A 22547-nucleotide genomic window follows, 5' to 3' on the forward strand; every position below is an offset into this window, starting at 1 on the left:
TAAAATAAAAATAAACAAGACTTGACTTAACATAAAGACAAAACTTGACCCAATACACTTATTCCCACTTCCCTCCATTCCTTAAGATTATACATCATAAAATGCAGAAAATGTTCTTATTCTTAAAATCCTTAATTGCCTAACCTTCTAATTATAAAGATATAGATTTCACACAGTACATAAATAACTGCTGTATTGAATTTTCTGCAAAAGAATAAATATTATGAGTTGGAAGTACCAAGTTACAACTCTTGCGGTAATGGGGGGGGCATAAAGCAGATATAAACAATCTACAAAAATTAACTGATATTTTGGGGGTGCAAGGTCAGTTCAGTGGTAGAATTCTCACCGGACATGCAGGAGACTTGGGTTCGATCCCCAGGCCATGCACTTCCCAAACAAACAAAAAAACCAAACCAAACAAAAATTCAACAATTTGCACTGCAATATGGGGACATTCACATGGAAAAAGAATGAAATGTGACCCCCTCCATACAGCATACAAAGAAAAAAAATAACTGACATTTGTACTGGAACTCAACACAGGTAGGTATATGTAGGCCTTGCCAAGGTGTTCTGGGAGTATGGGATGGAAGGCTAATGCATTCTGAAGGCATTTAGAATTGGCATAACCTTCTTTAGGTAAAGGTATGGGAAGTAGGTAAGTATTAACAAGCACGGGAATTTCTGTGTATATAAATAGCATATTGTCAAGATGTGGGAGAAATTATTCTCAGTATTTAAAAAAGGTGAAAAAAAGAGGCTGGGGTATAAGGGATCTGATGGCTACAGCTAGAGAAAGGAATTGCAGCTAGTGAATTTTCTTATTTATTTTGAAAGATAAACTCATTTTGGCTTCTTTTCTCTATGTTCCTTTGATAACAATTACATCAGATGGTTCCTTCTCCACATTACAGCCACCATTTTTTATTAAACCAAGTTGCTATTCTTGGACTGAATGGAATATTGCTAGCCTTGGAGAAGGAAAGAAAGGCCTGAGATAAGGGCCAAGCCCAGTGAATCCAGTTTCAGAGGGAATAAGTAAGGGTGTCTTACACCATAACAGGACAATTCTGCTGCCTGATACTGTGGTCCAAAGAAGCCTAGAAGCTTAACATACTATTACCACCTAAGGAGCAAGCACATCAGCAGGAAGGGCTCTGGAGGGGTGGACAGGACACAAGCATCTGAGCAGTTCATTCTATCTCATATAACAGCACTTACAGGTCAATGGCAAACCCATCTCTAAGTCCATCTCACAACTGTGTAGTTCTTTAAAATTACTGAGTATTTCATAAACATTATCACATATAGTATTTTATTTAAGACAAGAGTATTCATCTCTACCTCTTTCACTGGAACCAGTAAGAAAAAGCAAGATTGAATGATATAAGTCTCTTTGATTTATATTTCTACCTATCCATCCCCATGGTAGAAAAATAATAATTTCAAAAAGAATTTCAGGAAACCTTATCATTCCAATGCTTTCCTAATGCTTTATTTATTCACATAATTTTCCCCTTTCAATTTTTTTTTTAATTTAGTTGCAGGCCACATGTATAACATACTGTATAAGAATATGGGCTTTGGTTCTGAATCCAAGTTCCATCAATTCCTAACTGTGCAAAGTGAGGAAATCACTTAACTATTTAATAAGTTGTTGTGTCTGCCAGTGGGGTTAATACTACTATCCTCGTACAGCTGCCATGAACAATGATTTATAATGCTTATACAACGCTCAGTATAGGAACTGGCCCACAGTAATAATCAGGGAACTGCTGTAATTACTAATAACTAATGTTCAATACAGGCTTCCTATATGCCATACAAAAAGCTCAGTAACAAAGCTTGCAAAAGAAAGGACAAATAGCTGACCTCAACAATTTTAAAATGAGGGAATTGAAATTAATAAGCATTATCACAGATGTACATATTTAACCACCCACAGCCAACTCTCAATTATAACTACACTGATGGAAGAGAACAGCAACATGGCTTTGGATTAAAAACAGCTTACTTTATAGAATATATACTCCACTAATGATGTTTTACTTAGGTTAAATTGCATTTTCTAAAATCATCTTAGATTACAAGGGAAACTCACATGGAATTTATAAAGCAATTTCAAATAGAGATAATAGAGATAATAGACTTATTTTATAAATACATGGGTGTTGATACATACATTACACATATGTAATCACTACAGGAAAGCAGGTAAATTGTGCTGGGATTATTAGCTCAATATCCTTTATTCAGAGATAGAAAAGATTATTAAAATTATTTTTGTCCTGAATTTGAGTTAACAGTAGGATGTTGACACCACTGATAAAAATCAAAGCAGTGAAAGGTATTTTTTAGAGGGAAAGAAAGACAGTTCTATTGGTAATATCTGCTGTTAAATAACATATAACATCCAGTTTGAGTAATTTAACCATATAGTGATATACAACTCTCAAAATGAGAACAGATAAAGCTGGTAAAGTATATTTTCAAATCATCTAAAAAAGAATGGTCAAAGAAACTATTAAACCAGGGGAAAGAGCAGGCAGAAAAGGGGAAAGGTGTGACAAGTACTGCTGAGGATTGAAACATGTCGTCCACTAAAGGCATGTTTGTGCCCCAAGCTCTAGCCTTGTAGGTGTGAAGCCATTTGTTATTGGGGCATTTGAAGATATTATTAGTTAAAGCATGCCCACACTGAATGAAGGTATAAGCCTTAAATCAAATATGGCTGATGTCCTTATAAGCAAAAGAAGTTAGACACAGAAAAAGAAGTCATAGGGAACAGCCAGAAGCTGAAACGTAATGGAACCCAGAAGAGAACAAGACATTGCCACCACGTGTTGCCAGGTGACAGAAAAGCCAAGGATCAAGGATTGCTGGCAGCCAGTCCTGGAATATTAGTTTTTTTGGGAGAAACCATCATCTTGCTGATGCCTCAAATTTGTACTTACAGCCTCAAAACCATGGGCCAATAAATTCTTATTGTTACGCCAACCCATTAAGTGGTATTTAATGTCTTAGCAGCTGGTAAACTCAAACAAACACTAAAGTCAGTTTATGAAGAGGAGGGTAACCAACTGTGGCAGAAAAGTCAGAGAGTAATGGAATAAAGAATCTTGGGATTTTCCTAAGAAGAGGCAGTGAGCAACCTGGTAAGTTTCTAGAGAATAGTGAGGACATAATCCAAACTGAGGAAGATAGAGGAGAATCAAAGAAGCCAAAGAGAAGAAAACTGAGGCAATTTAACAACAACTAAAAATATTCTGTCAGCATTGGAATCAAAGGTAAAGAAAAATCCACCTTCTCCTAGGATAACAGCTGCTTATTATTTAAGCAACCACCACCTCCTACCTTTCAGCCCACATGGTTTGAATGAGATTGATTGCACCCACTAGATTAAAGGATGAGTAAGTGATTTCTGGAATCATAGGACTTACACAAATCAGAACGAACAAAGCATTGTTTCCTGGACTTTTGCTGGAAGTACTGGAAAAACGCAGCTGGCTATTTCCACTGGGGACACTAAATTACAAGGAGAGCTATGAAGGTAGGAGACTGCAGGTTAACATTCACATAGTTCCGTCTACCTAAAAGTGAAGCCAAACAGAGGAAAGTAACGCCAAAAAATGAAGAGAGATTTCTAATGACAGCATTTGAACACTGCAAGTCAGCCTCACCCAAATGTAGCTTAACTCCTATGCCAATGAAGATCTTTTCATACTAATGCCAATTTGATTTAGGTTTCTATCACTTAAAACTAAATACTGATTAATATAATTACTGAACCCAGATCAAGTAGCAGGCCTTTTTGGTATTTTGGAGTCACTATATACTTTAGAAGGAAGGCCAACAAAACAAAACAAAATAATCAACCTCAGGTTTCCTTATACTACTTGTATTTTATGAAAAGTGCTATAATGAGATTGCAGCATGGTTTCAACTCCAACTTAATTCTTTTTTAAATTTTCTTCGTTCATAAACCTTCTAGACATCTATCAGAAAGTGAAAAGGAAGACAGAGCTAGTAAAGAAGACCATGGGAGGAAAATAGAGGAGAACAAAGAGTTTTGGTTTTGTTTTGAAGAAGGTAAAAAATATATATATATATATTATTAAAATGTTAATATCTGTATTCTAAGTAAATAATGTTCCAAAGATCATGTGCCATTTTAGAAAAATATTTACCTAATTACTAAGGAAATCTAGAACTCTATCCATATACACTTCCTTCTATGAACATAGACCAAATTATGGTATACATAATGCCATACAATATATTTTAAAATAGGTTGTTGTGTTTCTCAGCAAGCAGGTAACAGTGAATTGTAAAGAGCTAAGGCTAAATAAAAAAGTACGTCAATTATATTTTGCAGATACTTATCAAACTGTTGGCCTTACTACAGATAGAAATATCTTGTTCTAAACCCTATGCTCACCGAGAATTCATGACTAAATGTTTTACTATAATGCTATAAAACTAAAGAACAGTTTACTTATACTACCACAGCACAGCATAAGTATTTGTGGTTTACAGCTGTTTAAATTAAGCTAAAAAATTATAAGAAAAAAACTACTGTAATTTACTCACATCACAGCTAGAGCCAAATACTCCATTAGAAAAGGAAACCAAATTATAGGATTTGTCACCCCAGCGTACTGTTGGATCTCCAGTAAGCATCATTGCAGTTACCTAAAATAAAACAAAATCTCTCCCCTAATTAAAATGGTTTTAACATTGATTTGTATGTATCTATATCAAACACATACACGTCTTCTCATATTTCCTTCACATATATTAAATTTAATAAAATGATAATACAGTTATATTCAAAAGATAATAATTCTGTTCACGGCTTCAGATATTTCTCAAAACCTCAAGAAAATCCCACCAGAGGAGAAAGTGCTGGTTCAATATTCATGGATGTTTAGTGAACATACAATTGAAAGGACAAGGTTTTTACAACTCGAATAGTATAAAAGGCCTTGAGAAGTTTAGTCATTAACATATAGTTGGGAGGAAAGTATCTCAAGAACTCATATCCCACTAAACCTGTTTGTAAACTGTGGATCATAGTCCATAAGAGGGTCATGAAATCAATTTACTGCATCACAATCAGAATTAATTATAAAAGAAATAAAGTAGAACAGAAACACCAAAGTATACTAGAAAAGTAAAACAATAAAAGCAAAAGTAATTATTGTTTTGTGAAACTTGTTTTGTGTGTGTGTGTCTGTGTGTCTGAGTGAAAATGTGTGTACAGTAGACTACAGTTTCAATCTAAGTATGGATCGCAGTCAAAAAAGTTTGATGAACAGTGCATTAAAATATTCTTCCTTTGGAAAAAGTTTGATGATTCTCCTACTAAAAAAAATATAGCTAAAGAAGAGGAAAAATCAGTATTGATGACTGCATTATGAAATAATTTAATCATTTTTGAAAGTCTGTGAGACTTCTAATATGATTACCACTTCAATTATTTTCCCTTATTCATTTCCCATTAACATTATTCAAGAGGGAAGAGAAGCGGTAATAAAGTAAGGCCATATTTATCCTTAAGCTCAAGAAATTCAGGGTTTTCAATAAAATCAAATGATAGAGTAAATTACTTATAAGTGTGATATAATTCTTAGGACAGCACTTCCTAAGTAATGTGCTAAGGCACACTGCCCTGGGTTATGGGTGGGTTTTTATATCACATTTGGCATGAAGCGTACATTCACCCTGGTGTCCGTGTCAATGAAAATAAAGCTGGGAAACACTGACATGTGATATGAAAACAACAGTCATAGGTCTTTAAATAAAGCTGAAAACATACCTGAGCAATACTTTAAGAACATAGAAGGCATTATTAGTTATGTGTAAGGTTCAATTTGGTACATGTATATTTCATAGCTAAGAAGGAGTCTTAAGAAGCTACATGGTTAAAAAAGAAAAAAAAATCGTATGTTCAATATACATAAGAAATAGCGTGAAGAAATAGCACAAAACAAATCAGTTAAGTACCTGAGAATAGTCTTGTGGTGTCGTATGTGGACTGCTATCCTCTAAGGAATATACCAGTATACTGCTCTGAATTTTTTCTAAAATCGTCAAGTTCTCTGGATCAAGACCAATCAGATATTCTCGTGCCTAAAGAGCAAGGAGATGATGATTAAATGTTACAAATGATATTCTATATACCAAAAAATTTTTTTTAATATTTTAATTTTTTTCCCTTAATGGGAAAGGCCCATTACGGAGAACGTAAAGTATAACCTTAGCCCATCGAGTACGCTCCTCACTAGTTAACGCTGCAATCCCAGGTCCATCAGGTTCACTATGGCACTTCTGGTGGATGTATGTCAATTGCCTTAAGGAAGATTTAAAGAAAGAGAGGATACAAAAAGAGCATAGGAAGATCAGTAGCTACTTTGGCCTTTAATAAGTCATAACACTGATCAGTATTTAAATATTTTGATAGATAACCAAAGAAGGGGATTATGACCTCAAGAGCAATGGATTCGTTTCCTACATTACATCTTTTTTCTAAAGTGATTATGTTTTATTAACATGAAATACATACTTGAAAACTTAATTTAAGTAAATAAATTTGGTGTTTGGCTGATATAATTTATCCATTCAAGCTCTGCATATATTTACATGATGCAGATAAATATCTCTTACAAAGGAGAACATAAAAAATATTCTGGCAAACAATCTCAAAAGTACCATGTACACTGAACTAACTAAAACCATGTGCATATATGTTTAACCAGAGAACTTATTCTATATTCAGTACTCCTAAGTGCTTTACTCCAAAAATAGAAGTACCACAATGTCAGTTTTAAACATTTTCATGTGTGCCACTTTGTTACTTATAACCACTATATTTTAAAGACTATTAGCTAAAGATGACCTACCTCCCCCTCATTAACATTCTATACTCACAGTCTGATGAGTTTCATGTATATCTTTAAGTATACAGTAGGGATTATATCTAAATAACAGGGTTCTTCCATAAAGAAATAAATTTTCAACACAGAATTTGAAACAGCTAATCAAAGAAGTTCAAAGAAATCTCCTAAACCAATTCAAGGAGATGAAGGAAAATATGGACATAGAACTAAAGGCTATTAAGAAGACAATGTGTAAACATAAAGAAGAATTTGAAAGTTTAAAAACAAACATAACAGAAATTATGGGAATGAAAGGAACAATACCGGAGATTAAAAATACAACAACAGATTTGAACAGACAGAAGAAAGAACTAGAAGACAGGACAATCAATATCATACAGTCAGATGAGAAGGAAGGCTAAAGGGTATGGGATGTCTAAGTTTTTTCTTTTCTCTTTTTCTGGAGTGATGCAATGTTCTAAAAATGATCATGGTGATGAATACATAACCTATGTGATAATACTGTGAGCCAATGATTGTATACTTTGGATGGACTGTATGTGTGTGAAGATATCCCCAATAAAAATATTTTTAAAAAATCGTATGATCAGAAGAACAGATAAAGAAAAGAACAGAAAAAATTGAGCAGTATCTCAGAGATCTGAATGACAGCATGAAGCATACAAACATATATATCATGGGTGCCCCAGAGGAAAAGAGAAGAAAAAGGTGGAGAAGGAATATGTGAAGGAATAGTGGCCAAAAATTTCCCAACTCTTACGAAAGACACAATTGTACATGTCCAAGAAGTGCAACATACTCCAAACAGAATAAATCCTAATACACCAACTCCAAGACCCATACTAATCTAGAATGTCAAAGGCCAAAGACAAAGAATTGTGAAACAAGCAAAAGAAAAGTGATTTGTCACATACAAGGAATCCTCAATAAGACTGAGTGCTGATTTCTCATCATAAACCATGGAGATAACAAGGCCATGGTATGATATATTTACCGTACTGAAAGAGAAAAAAATGCAATTCAAAAATTTTTTTATATCATTTATTGTTAAATGAAGAAGTCATAATACAAAATGGAATGGAGCAGATGTCAAAGAAAAATTTTAAAAATAATTTTTGTCACATACTATTCTGGATTTCCTAAGGTTAGAAACAGGAAAAGTGTCCAGTAAAAATGTATTCAATCATTACAAATGACTTACAAATTAAGTTTTTTAGAAAGGTCTCTGATTTGAAAAGAAAACACTCCTCTTAAAAAAACTTTGCAAGCCAAAAATTCTTTATCCAGCAAAACTGTACTTCAAACATGGGAGTGAGTTTAAAAAACCCACAGATAAACACAAACTGAGAGTGTTTATCAACAAAAGACCTACCCTATAAGAATTACTATAGGGAATTCTACAGGCTGAAAGGAAAATACAGGAGAGAGAGGACTGTAGTAGTGTAAAGAAATGAAAATCTTCAGTAAAGGTAACTAAAAGCATAAATGTATTGTCAACATAGAACTCTACTCTTTAACTTCTGTAAGAGTAAAAATACAATTGAACAAGAAAAAGGCATATTTCCTGATTATAGGCATGCAAAATAAAAGAGGTAATGTGAGACAAAACAACATAAAGAGGGGAAACAGAGGGGCAGAGGAATAGGAATGCAGAAAAAGTGCATGCCATTGAAGCTAAATTGGTATCTTTCCAAATTAGTAAGTTATAGATGTAGATTGTGTGATATAAACCCCAAGGTAACCACAAAGAAATAAGGAAGATATTTTTTAAATATACATAAAACAGAAATGAGAAAGGAACCAGTCAGATATATCATAAAAGATCAGCTATACAGAAAAGGAGGTTGCAATAAAGGAAAAGAGAGACAAAAAAAAAAAAGATACTACATATAAAAACCAAGGGACAAAATGGCTGAAGTAAGTACTGCCTTTATGGTAATAACATTAACTGTTAATGGATTAAACTCTCTAATCAAAAGACACATATTGGCAGAATGGACAGAAAATTACAATCCAACTATGTTGTTTACAAGATACTCAATACAGAGACACACATAGGTTCAAAGTAAAAGAATGGAAAAAGATATTTCATGCAAATAAGTAGTTTAAAAAGAGCCAGGGTAGCTATACTAACATCAGACAAAATAGACATTAAGTCAAAACTATTAAAGAGACAAAGGATACTATATAATAATAAAAGGTACAATCCACCAAGAAGAAATAACAATCATAAATATATATGTACCTAACCATGGTGCCCAAAAATATATGAGGTAAATACTGAAAAAACTGAAGGGAGAAACAGACACCTCTAAGAGCTGGAGACTTCAATACACCACTTTCATTTAAGAAGACTGAAATTATACAAGTCATCTTCTCTAACTATAATGGAATGAAGCTGGAAATCACTAAAAGGCAGAGAAGTGGAAAGTCCACCAATATATGGAAGTTAAATAACATACTCTTAATCAAGGGGTCAAAGAAATTATAAGAGAAATTATAGATTGTTCAGAGCTTGTTTGGACTGATGGAAAAGTTTTGTTAATGGATGGTGGAGACAATAGCACAACATTGTGAGTTTAATCAACAGCACTGAATTATTTCTGTGAATTTGGTTTAAAGGGGAAATTCTAGGTCATATATATATATATAAAACAGAATAAAAATTTTAAGTTAAAACATAGGATTGTACCACACAATGAGTCCTAGGGTTAACAATGGGCTATAGTTAATAGTACAATTATAAAAACATTCTTTCATGAATTATAACAAAGGTACCACACCAACACAAGGTATTATAATAGGGTGGTATATGGGGAAAAAATACATCTTAATGTAAACTATGGACTATAGCTAATAGCAAATTACAATATTCTTTTATCAATTGCCACAAAGGTACTATACTAATGCAAATTGTTAATAATGGATGGGGGTATATATGAGAATGCTATATTTTTCACATGATTTTTATATAAACCTAGAATTTCTCTAATTAAAAAATTTTTTAAAATCCCAACACCTTTTGAAGTGGTTGCTGGAGTTCAGAGGAGAGAAATATGTAGTAACCATCAATTATACACCAAGCATTTTGATGGAAACCAGAGCTAGAAAAATGATTCCCATCCTGGAGCCCAGAGTATAGAAAGGACACCAGCATGCAAACAGACACAACGCAAGGTACTGAGAACTCCCACAGAGGTCCCCAAGGAGCTACAGGAGATGGAGGAGCAAGCATACACCTCTGCCTGTCCAGGGCACCCTGACCTGAAAAATGCAGAAGACATAATCAAGACATTGGTAAGCTGATCTGCCTCCCCCTTTCCTTACCTTCTCCCCATCCCTCCTGCTTCCATTGATAATTAGCCCAAGGTATTACCTTGAGAGGCTAATGACCATCAAGAACACCACCAGATATAGTCCCAGGATGGGAGCAAAACACAGATGAAATGCAATCATGTCTACTTATTGTCTTTTTGGGTAATACAGTAAGAGTAAACCATCCTGATAAGAAGTCAGGATGATTTCTACTCTGAATGCCAAAATGTCTTCAATTCACACTATGTCCTGGAGGTAGTATGTATAGACTCGATGTAGTGGGTTGAATAGTGCCCTACCACCACCAATTCAAGTCCACCCAGGACTTCAAAATGTGACCTTTTTTGGAAACAGAGTCTCAAACGGTAACGATTGAGATGAAATTATACTGGATTAGGATGGGCCTTATATCCAATGAGAGTATCTTTATAAGAGACAGAAAAAGACACACAGAGAGGAAAGAATACCAAGTGAAGATGGAGGCAGAGAGTCGAGTGATGCATTTACAAGCTAAGGTATACCAAGGATTGCCAGAAGCCATCAGAAGCTTGGAGAGAGGCAAGGAACAGATTGTCCTGCAAAGTCTCCAGAAAGGAACCAACTGTTATGAGACCTTGCTTGCAAAACTTTGGCTTCCTAAGAAAATGAATTTCTGTTACTTCAAGTGAAAAAAAAATTCAACCACCTTTTCATTATTATATATGTATAATAAGAGACCCAGGGAGGATAAGTGATTTGTCCAAGGTGTGCTGGTTTGTAATTGTTATGTACTCCAGAAAAGCCGTGTTCTTTTAATCCATTTTTTAGGGGGCAGACTTATTATTGGATGGGACCTCTTTTTTTTTAACATGGTCAAGCACCAGGAATCGAAGCCGGGTCCTCTGGCACCACGGGCAAGCATTCCTGCCTGCTGAGCCACTGTGGCCTGCCCTGGATGGGACCTCTTGACCAGGTTGTTTCCATGAAGATATGATCCTGCTCAATCAAGGTAGTTTTTAATCTGCTTACTGGAGTCCTTTAAGACAGGGACATTTTAGGGAGAGCTCAGACAGAACTGCCCCAGGAAATGCTAAGCAAGGACTGACAGAACCTGAAGGACCTAGAACCTGGAGAGAGCCACAGAAGCTGAGGGATGAAATCCAGAGTTTTCCCTGGAGAAGCTAAGAGAGGACCCACAGACACTTAGAGAAAGCAATGCGCCAGGAGCAAGTACCAGCAGATGCCAGCCACATGCCTTCCCAGCTGACACAGATGTTCTAGATGCCGACAGCCTTTCTTCAGAGTCAGGGTATCGTCTTGTTGATACCTTAAATTCAGACGTTTTCATAGCCTTAGAACTATAAATTTGTAGCATAATAAATTCCCTTTATAAAAGCCAATCCAGGGGCTGGCAATGGTGGCTCAGTGGCAGAGTTCTGGCCTGCTGTGCCGGAGACCTGGGTTCGATTTTTTTGCCTGCCCATACACAGAAAAGTAAAAAAAAAAAAAAAAAAAAAAAAGCCAATTCAGGGGATGAGCTGGGACCCAGCATCATGGGAATGAGAAAGACTTTTTGACCAAAAGGGGGCAGAGAAAAATGAGACAAAATAAAGTCTCATGTGGAGAGATTTCAAACAGAGTTGGAGGTTATTCTTACACATTATATAGATATCCTTTCTTAGTTTATGGTGCATTGGAGTGGGTAGAGGGAAGTACCGGAAACTGCTGAACTGTGTTCCAGCAGCCCTGATTCTTGAAGAAGACAGTATAACAATACAGCTTTTACAATGTGACCATGTGATTGTGAAAACCTTGTGTCTAATGCTCCTTTTATCCAGGATATGGACAGATGAGTGGAAAAGAAGATGATAAATAATGGGGGGATAAAGGGTAAAAAAATTGGTAGATTGAAATACTCTGGGTCAATGAGAGGGAGGGGTAAGAAGTATGGGATGTATGAATTCTTTTTTTTCCTTTCTTTTTCTGGAGTGATACAAATGTTCTAAAAATGATCCTGGTGATAAATACACAACCATGCAAAGATATTGTGAGCCATGGATTGTATAATATTGTTGGAATGCATGTATGTGGATATTTCTCAATAAAAATTTTTTTTTAAAAAAAGCCAATCAATTTCTGGTATATTACATTCCAGCACTTTAGCAAACCAAAACACAAGGTTACAGAGCACTTGAATGCAATCAGTGATTTTACTTGGGAGCTCAAAAACAAAAAAAGTGTCTCTTTTCCTTTGTGGGAGGAACTTAAGTTTTTATTCTATTCTTTATTACATGATTATAAAGAATTGGAAAACATAAATGTTTTTAATTACCTGGAATTTGACCATTTCAAGAGGATCATTATTGGTGCATTTGCTGTATAATATTCCAAACATATCAGTATATCAGTACTGATAAAATGGTCTATTTACTAAAATTGGGCCACAAAAAACCCCAAATATATATATATAAGTTATATATGAATGCAAATTCATTGAAACAGATCTGGAAGGACACTGCACACCAAGCTAGTAGTAGTAATTAATTCTGGGGCAGAGAATGGAGTTGGTGGTATCCGTAATGTTTTCCTTTTCCCCACGTAAAATGCATTCATATTTTTCTACTAAAATTAAAAATAGATTTGAATAAAATAGAATTTTTAATCAGTATATATAAAATCTTATTTCTCAGCTATATCATTATAGAAAGGCAATTCTGAAAATTTATTCTCTAATTCAAGCAAAAGCCTATGACTTATATTCAAGTAATAAAAAGTAGTTTGCAGGCAGTGCAATGGTGGCTCAGTGGCAGAGTTTCCGCCTGCCATGCTGGAGACCCAGGTTCGATTCCCCATGCCTGCCCCTGAGAAAAAAAAATGTAGTTTGCAAACCTGTGAAGTTCTGGTGGGGTGATCAAACATCCTTCATGTATTACATCAAAGATAAAAACTCGGCCACGACATAGCACAACAACATAAGTTGGGGAATCCCCTTCACTCTCTGGAACAAAGAACAAAAAACACATGATTCAAATCTTCAAAAGTTAAATAAGAGTGAAGCTGAATATTTACATTCAATAGAGAAAAAAAAAGCACTCCTCCAATATTTTATCATGTTAGAAATATACCACATGTACAAAGATATGGAGCTTCAATTATCATGATAAAAATGCATACTCTTAAAACCTGTCCATTCAAAACATTTACAAATCCATGGGAGTTGCAAATATTTGTATACACTGACAATTGATTTTACTATCCCTGTGGCATACTTTAATCCCCTGAGAATTGTTTGTTGAACTGTAAATCTCGGGCTATTCTGATTTAGCCCCATTTTTCAAATACAAGTCCCTTTGCCTCCAAAAGTTAGCTAAGGGTCTTCTTCCATACCCCTTCCCTCTAAGAAATGAAAAAGGAAAAGGAGGAATGAAGCTGACAGAGAAGACATACATTACCACTGGAATAAAATGTAATGGTTCATACTATGTACAAGGGACTATATTAATTGCTATCTATGCAATATCTCATGAAATCTATACACTGACTATAAGGTAGGACCCTCTCCTGATAACGATATTGTTTTTTCTCTTACATTCTATTTCCTTAAGACCTAGAATGCGAATATATATTCTCCTTGCCCTTTCATGGCTACTTCCAAACCACTTTTCTCTCCTCCTTCAAAAACCTCTACATCCCTTTATGTTTACCACCACTACATTTTACTGCTGTCATCTATTGACCACTTCCTATTACAAATTTAGGGCTGGGACAGAAAAAAGAAAATAATCCCAATGCCAAATTATTCAATAAATGAGGTTAGGAGGAGTGACAGGAGGATGCTACTTCAGGATGAGCTTAATAGGTGATACGTGAGCAGAGTCTCAAATGAAGTCAAGAGTTCCAGACAGAGGAAACAGCAAGTGCAAATTTATTAGGACAAAAATGAGATGGTTTGTGTAAAGGAAAACAGGTCAGTGTAGCTGCAGTAGAGAAGTGAAGAAAAAGGGTAGAGTGGTAGAAGAAGTTGGGGCCAGATCATATAGGTCTCAGAAAGGGCTTTCGATTTTAAGTATGTTGACAAAAAGAAGCCAGTGGAAGTTTAGAGCAGGGAAGTGATGAGAATGTAATTAATGTTTAAAAGGATCATTCCAACTGCCATAAGGAGAACAGATTATTGAGAGCATTAAGGCCAGAGGCGGCTACTGAAGTGGTCTAGGTGAGAACAATCTAGGTGAGAGGTGATGTTAGCTTGGAATATACGTGACACTTGGAGAAAAAAGGTCAATTATTTACCTTTTAAGATGAGAGACACTACAGATAGGGATAATCCAGTGAAGAGGAAAGACAGAAACTGCTAGCAAACAGAGAGAGAAGATAATGCAAAAGCAAATGACTAGACAAAAGGAAGAGGACTCCAGTGTACATATGAAAGGACTGTCCTTAGGAGTAAGAACAATGCATTCACTGTTAAAGGGAAGGCAAAGAATAGGAGCATGCAATAGTGTATTTGTTTTCTATGGTTGCTGCAACAAATTACCATAAATGTAGTCCTCAAAACACCACAAATTTATTCTCCTACAGTTCTGGGGGTCACAAGTTCAGAAGAGGTCCCCCTGGGCTGAGGTGTTGGCAGGGCTGTGTTCTGAGTTCTAAGGGAAAATCCACTACTTGCCTTTTCCAGCTGCTAGAGACTGCCCACATTTCTTAGCCCCAGGCCCTCCTTTCCTCTATCTTGAAAGCCAGCATGGGAGAGCTGCATCCTTCTCATGCTGCCCTGTCTCTGGTTCTCCCTCTTCTGCCTCCCTTTTCCATTTGTAAGGACCCTTGTGTTTATATTGGTCCCACCTGAATAATCCAGGATAACCTTTTGATCTCAAATTCAGCTGATGAGCAACCTTAATTCCATCTGCAATCCTAACTCCCCTTTGACATGTAACATATTCACAGGTTCCAAAGATTAGAACATGACGTCTTTGTGGAGCCATTATCCTACCTGTGAAGGTAGGCTGGTAAGAACAAGAAGAGTTAATTCGTAGAGAATGAGGAGCACAATACAGTCTTCTGTGGGAGTAAGAAAATAAACTGACAAAAGAATACAGCAAGGCAGTGCTGTAATCCCACCTGAGGTTTAACTGATATCAGTAAGTGAGGTTTTGTGTTTTTCACTGGCCAAGTAAATTGCCAGTGGTAGGTATCTGTCACATTAAAAAAAAAAGAATGGAATTTTAAACAGTGTTAAAGTTTCATCACATTAGTAAAAATAAACAATTTAAATGTGTTTGCAAGGGAGTGATTACATCAAAGAAAACAGAAAGAAGTGAAAATGTGGAGCGTGGGGAAGAATGGAAATGTGAAGAGAACAGGAAGGTCACTGAACTGAGGTGCCGAAGGGGCCTAAGAAATAGCTGAGGTGGGATACTAAAGGAAGTGAGCTATGAGGAGGAGGAGGAGGGAGAGATCAGAGTAAGATGCCTGAAACTGCACCATGAGAGGTGATGGAGTTTTGGGTAACAACAATCTAGGCCAAGATTATGGGAGTGCATGATTGCTTGAGAAATGAAGGTGCAGATTCCTAGAGGTAGTAAGTAAAGGAAACAAGAGGCCATGGATCATCTACAAATGGAAGCTACATAATTAAGATTGTGAGGTAGTAATGGAAAGAAAGAGCATGAGACTTATGTTACAGCACTCGAATGAGGGGGGATGATCAAGAAGAAAGTTCACTGCAACAATGAGTAGCAGTGGCATAACCTGATGGCATTTTTTCTCTTTCAAAAGAGCTTAAATTATAAGGAAGAATGGAAAATGGAAAGGGCAATTAAGAGGACACCAAACCCTCCTACATGCCCTATAGTACTAAACTATAGGAGAAAGAAAAATCCCTATTTAAGATGGTTACTGAGGGGTGGGCCACAGTGGCTCAGTGGCAGAGTTCTCGCTTGCCATGCCAGAAACCCAGGTTCAATTCCCAGTGCCTGCCCTTGCAAAACAAAGAAGGAAAGAAAGAACGATGGTTACTGAGGAAACAGTGAACCCAAAGAATAAACAGGTTTCATAACAGTATACTTCAGAAGTAAACAGCAACTCTCAGGGATCAGGTTAAGGATACAAGGGATTTTATTATTCATGAGCTTCAGAGAGTTCAGTGGAAGTGACTGGGAAGAGAGGCAAGAGTCAGAGTAGAATGGAACTTGGATCAAATTTGAATATGCACAAATCCATTAATCTAGAGGATGTGGGATGGCATGGTGCTGTTATCACAAATACCATAATAGATTGGTTTAAACAACAAGAATTTATTTGCTAATTGTTTTTGAAGCTGTAAATCCAAACTCAAAATATCAGTAAGGCATGCTTTCTCCCTGAAGACCAGCATTTCTGGTGCTGGCTGCCAGCAATCCGTTGGGTTTCGTGGCTTGTATTTCTGCCTCCTATCACATGACAATGTCCTCTCCTTAACTTTTTTCTGTGCTTTTGGGTTCTCCTGATAAAGCCTCTAGTAATCTGGATTAAGACCCACCCTCGTTCAGTTGGGCCACACATTAAAAATAACATCTTCAAGAGGTCCTATTTACAATGGGTTCACAATCATAGAGCTAAGAATTAAGATTAAGAACATGTGTTTGTTTGGGTACACAATTCAACCTACCCCATGTGGGAAGTCCGAACTTCTAGGGCAAAATGAGGTATGTGGGAGGAAAGATATAACTGAATTAGTCTTAATGGGTCTCTTGGGGGTAGGTAAAAATATATATTTATATATATTAGTTCTTAGTTCTAAGTACAGTCTCCTTATTGAAATTAGCCTCTTAGCCTTAGCATCTTGCATTCTGCATCACACCCCTCAAAAACATAACTTCTTTAGTTTTCTCTTCATCTAGGGTGATTCTATGGCCTAATCTTCTAACTCCTCCCTTGCAAAACCTCATAAATCCTTCATCCCCTCTTCCTCTGCAACTGTTCCTAAAAAGTTTCTGAAGAAACATCATTTAGTCTAATTTTAAACTTATGAACACATTTCAAATGGGTACACAACACTATACAGAAATCCTACATTTCCATAGCTTATTTGCTTTTCCTACTTTCACTAAGAAAAAGAGAAGCAATTTCTGCTCTCCTATTCTTTGAACACCACACTTGCCATCTGCCTGTATTGGGATGTATACTCTGGCTTCCCTCTCATTTTCTCCCTTCCTTATTCCTATCAAAGACCAACCCCTCCACCATTTCTGCTCCTGACCCTCTCAGCTTTTTCAGTGACTTTGTTCCTTATCCTCTCCCCTGCAATATTATTTTCCCTCTCTCCTAAATCATTCCTGGGTATGTAGTATCACCCATCTTTTAAAAAATAAAAAAATTTTTGAACTTCTCAGTGCACATCAAAACAAACTCTTTTTTTTCACAAACGTTATATCCAATTGCTGTCTTCATTTCAAGTTTACTGTCAACTCTTTTACGTTGAGCTTCCTTCTCTATCTCCCACTAAGAGTACTCTTACTGAGGTCACCCTCTGTCCACTTCATGTTGACAGATCCAATGGTCACTTTAAAATTTTTTTTATCACATTTGAACTCTCAGCAGCATTCGCTAAAACTCTTCACTCTCTTAGTTTCTGGGAAATCAGTGACCTGCTGTTGTTGTTTTTTTTTGCTTCCTGTTCTCCTAGCTCTTCTTTGCTGGCTCCTCCTCTGATCACCAAATACTGCACTGGATTGCACTAAGGTTCAGTACTTTTCTACTGAATATACCACCTATATATGTTTCAAAAATAATCTTGGCTACCCTTTGGCTTGAAAAATTATTCCTATGCTGATGGCTCCAAAAACTTTATCTGGAGCTCTGAATTCACCCCAGAACCAAATTTTTATCCAAATACCTACTTACATTAAAACTTAAATATCTAAAGGGCATCTTAAACTCAACATAGTCTAAGAGATCTCCTGATTTTTCTCCCTATGACATTTCCTCCCAACTTTTCCCATCTCAGGAAACAACACATCAATCTACCCCATTAGTTGCTCAAGCCAAATATCTTGAAATCGTCTCTAACTGCTCTTTTCCCCCTACATCTCACATCCAATCTATGAAGAACTCTGCTGTGTCCAATTCTAAAATGTAGCCAGAATCTGAAAACTTTTCACCAGCTCCATGCTCCAACCCCTGTATGAGCCATTGTATAGCATAGCTCACCTGGCCTATAAAAACCTTTCAATTTATCTCCCTGCTTCTACACATGACTCTCCCCCAAACACTTATTCTTCAAAGAATAGGTAGGGTCACCTTTCTAAAATGTCAGCCTGATCACATTACTCAAAACTCAGTAAAAAGTTCTTTTCAAGTTTTAAATAAAAGCCAAAAACTTTATCTTGGCTTACGAAGTACTATATATTCCACAGCCTCTAGTCACCCTTCCAGTCTGCCCATCTCCCCCTTGCCTACTCTGCTCCATCCATACTGGCCTTCAAACTGCCAAATTTATTACTGCACAGAATAACACCCATCAACACCAAAAATGAAAAACAAAACAAACAACAATAAACAAACAAGCCAAAAACTATGCTGGTCCTTCCTATCATTCAGATGGTCATCAGGGACTTCTGACCACCTAATGAAAAACATCCACCAGTACCTTAACCTATTTGAATCTGCTGTATAGCCCTTATCACTGATACTTTTCATGCTTACTTATTACCTCAGTTTTTTTTATCCTTATCTACACCCTTTACATGGTCATAATCAAAGAATATAAGAGCTATGACAGCTTAAACCAATGTATCAAGAGGCACATTATTAAATAATGAATTTACATTTTTCACTCTATAACTTAAAGGAATTACCTTGTCTAAGAACATACCTGCTAAGTATAAAGACTGAATTAAAAACCAAGCCTATCAGTTTTCAACTAATATGCACAGTGTCTCTCACTGCTACCGGTATTTCCACAAATTTCTCCTGTTCATTTTTTCCATTTATATTTGGGCATAAAATATTGCGTCTTGAGTAATCCAGTTCCCTAAAATGTCCCTTTAACTCTTTCACTTGCAAAAAACATTAAGGTAAATGTGTATGTACTTGAGGACATAAGATTTCTTGAGCATTTAAAAAGGTTTACAAGGCAGAGTTAAAATCTGCATGAAAATACTCAAACCTCTCCCTTACTCTACGTGATTATTAAACTTTCATTTTTAAGTAAAATTTTATATAGAAAGAACATATTCATTCATAATTGTATTTTGTAGTAATTATAAACTATATCATTAAACATATAAAAAGTAAAAATTCTTGCAGTAATAGGAAATCAGCAGCAGGAGCAACAGCATTCGCTATTTCAAAATATGTTAAGCCACCAAGCAGAAATCACCATTAAACTGAAAATAAGAACAAAAATCTTGAGTCATTCTGAAATCATGTGCTTCCAAGTAGACTGAAACCAGGTTCTGACCCTATGTAAGCGTGTGGGATGGGGTGTGTGGGGGCATACTCAAAAAGAAAAAGGGTGCATGGTGAGAACTTAAAAAAAATAATAAGTAGAATTTATATAATAAGGAAAGTGGACAGAAAGAAAAGAATCCAAATCACATGCTCCCAGATTTCCATAATACTCTGATCATACTTCTATTCTTCAACTACATTTTCAAAGATGATACAATATAAGCATCAGGTTTGTATTCAACCATTCTAAGACACAATTTAGAAAATCCATTCTCATAAATTCATCCAAACAAATCAAAATCACTCAAAGATAAGGTTCATAGAAAGCCTCTGATTAGTCAAAATAATATGCTCCACAGTGTCACAACAGAGACTACAGCAAAGCTACACGAAGATCAATGCCATTACTAACATAAAAGTATCTTTTCCCAGAATCCTTGCCTGCCATGCCAGAGACCCAGGTTCGATTCCCAGTGCCTGCTAGTGCAAAAAAAAAAAACGTTTTTCTACTTACCAGTCCTAAAATAGTTCATAATTGAATCTCTAGTAATTCCTGGAACCTTGCAGGTAGAAAATAGCATTCGGAATTGATTCATATCTAGAGGTATATTTCCAACTTTATGAACAGGAACTTTTTCTCTATTAAAACAAAGAAAAGTAATTTAATAAAAAAGTTATTATAAAACAAAATAGTTGCAACTACAATATTCATTCCCCCCAAAATAAAGCTTCCCAACACTTTGCTACCTGAGACGTTGGGTAAATTTATTACTAAATTTACATAAGTGTCCTTACTTTCTTAATAGTTGCCAGTAGTTCAAGTTATGCCAGAGATTTATACTTCCTCTTTCTAATTGAGTGCCTTCCTTGGGAGGCCAATAGTGTTCAATATGTGCTGCAGGGCCCGCAAAATTGACATTCAGTTGTGATGGTATACGAACATCCAGGTAGGCAACATTCAGCCACCACTCTTCCAGCTAAAAGAAATTAAGAACAAGGGAAATGAACAGAAAACAGTTACAAAGAGAATAGATATTAATCCAGCTATATCAATAATCACTCTAAATGTGAATGGTCCAAATATACCAACCAAAAGACAGAGAATAACAAAGTGGATAGAAAAATCAAAACTCTACATATTGTCCATAAGAAACACACATTAAATATAAAGACACTGAGAGATTAAAAGCAAAGGGATGGATTGCTTCTCGATCTTTTGGCTAAGATCAAGTATAAAAGCAAAGTGATGGAGAAAGATATACCATGCAATGAAAAGAAAGAGTAGCTATGTTGTTTTCACGCAAAGCATATTTCAGAGCAAGGGAATTTATCAGGGATAAAAAGGGGTGGTGCATAATGATAAAGGGGCCAATTCTCAAAGAAGACTTAAAAATCTTGAATGTCTATACACTTAACACAGTGTGTCAAAATGTCTGATGTGAAAACTGATAGACCTGCAAACAGAAACAGACAAATCCACTATTATAGTTGGAAACTTCAACTTCCCTGTCAGTAATGACAGATCCAGAAAATCAACCGGATCTAACTGACATTCATAGAACAATTCATTCAACAACAATTTATCCAACAACCAAGATAAACCACATCCTGAGCCATCTAAATAAATCTAAAATAACAAAGAACACAAAGTATGCTCTTAGCCACAATGGAATTAAACTAGAAATCAATAATAGAAGGACACCTAGAAAATCCCAAGTATTGGAGGTTAAAGAGCATAATGCTAAATAACCATGGGTCAAAAGCCTCAAGAGAAATTTTTAAATATTTTGAACAAAAAGAAAATGAAAATACAACTTAACAAAATTTGTGGGATACAGCAAAAGCAGTGAATAGTGGAAAATTTATAGCACTGAATGCATGTGTTAGAAAAGAAGAATGATAAAAAATCAGTAATTTAAGCTTCTATCTTAGGAAACTTGAAAAAGAAGAGCAAATTAAATCCAAAATAAATAGGCAAAAAAGAAGTATGTCAATTCTACCCAAGTGATTTACAGATTCAATAAAATCACAGTCAAAATTCCAAAAGCCTTCTTTTCAAAAATGAAAAGGCCAGTCATCAAATTTATATGGAAGGGTAAAGAGTCCCAAACAGCTAAAGCCATCTTGAAAAAGAAGAATAAAGTTGGGAGACGCACACTTCCCAATATTAAAACTTATTACAAATCCACCATAATCAAAGTAGCATGGCACTGGCAAGGACAGACATACAGAGCAAGGGAATCGAATTGAGTGCTCAGAAATCAACCATCACATTTATGGCCAACTATTTTTTTACAAGAGGGCCAAGGCCACACAATTGTGAATGAACAGTTGCTTCATCAAATGATCCTGAGAAAATTGGATGCCCATGTGCAAAAGAATAAAGGAGGATCCCTATATCACACCACATACAAAAATCAACTCAAAATGGATCAAAAGCCTAAGCATTAAGAACCAAAACTTAAAACTTCTAAAAGAAAACTTCAGGAAACGTGCTGGTTTGAAAGGATGTATGTCCCCTAAAAAAGCCATGTTTTAATCTAAATCCCATTTCATAAAGGTAGAATAATCTCTATTCAATACTGTATGTTTGAAACTGTAATCAGTTCATCTCCCTGGAGATGTGATTTAATCAAGAGTGGTTGTTAAGATGGATTGGATGACGACATGTCTCTACCCATTTGGGTGGGTCTTGAGATGTTTCTGGAGTCCTATAGAAGATGAAACATTTTGGAGAAAGGAGGAGATTCAGAGAAAGCAGAGCAGAACAACATAGCCACAAGAAGCACAGTCCACCAGCCAGCGACCTTTGGAGATGAAGAAGGAAAATGTCTCCCTGGGAGCTTCATGAAACAGGAAGCCAGGAGAAGAAGCTAGCAGATGATGCCGTGTTCGTCATGTGCCCCTCCAGATGAGAGAGGA

The 22547-nt window shown here is 35.9% G+C and overlaps 1 protein-coding gene across 3 annotated transcripts in view; it reads right to left on the bottom strand.

Annotated features, from left to right (window-relative positions):
* CROT (carnitine O-octanoyltransferase) overlaps positions 1-22547 on the bottom strand; it is a 58364-nt gene that overhangs the window by 18516 nt on the left and 17301 nt on the right. For 2 of the 3 annotated variants that reach the window (XM_077148684.1, XM_077148615.1), the window contains exons 5-10: positions 20421-20602; positions 20140-20264; positions 13086-13194; positions 6262-6355; positions 6010-6135; positions 4594-4695 (exon numbers count right to left, since the gene is read on the bottom strand). In XM_077148684.1, the coding sequence (XP_077004799.1) occupies positions 4594-4695; positions 6010-6135; positions 6262-6355; positions 13086-13194; positions 20140-20264; positions 20421-20602 (738 nt within the window). Of the gene's footprint in view, positions 1-17; positions 3594-4593; positions 4696-6009; positions 6136-6261; positions 6356-13085; positions 13195-20139; positions 20265-20420; positions 20603-22547 lie in introns of those variants that run through there. The other variant, XM_077148762.1, reaches the window with a different exon arrangement.

This window comes from Tamandua tetradactyla, chromosome 1, assembly GCF_023851605.1.
Source record: "Tamandua tetradactyla isolate mTamTet1 chromosome 1, mTamTet1.pri, whole genome shotgun sequence".
Taxonomy (NCBI): domain Eukaryota; kingdom Metazoa; phylum Chordata; class Mammalia; order Pilosa; family Myrmecophagidae; genus Tamandua; species Tamandua tetradactyla.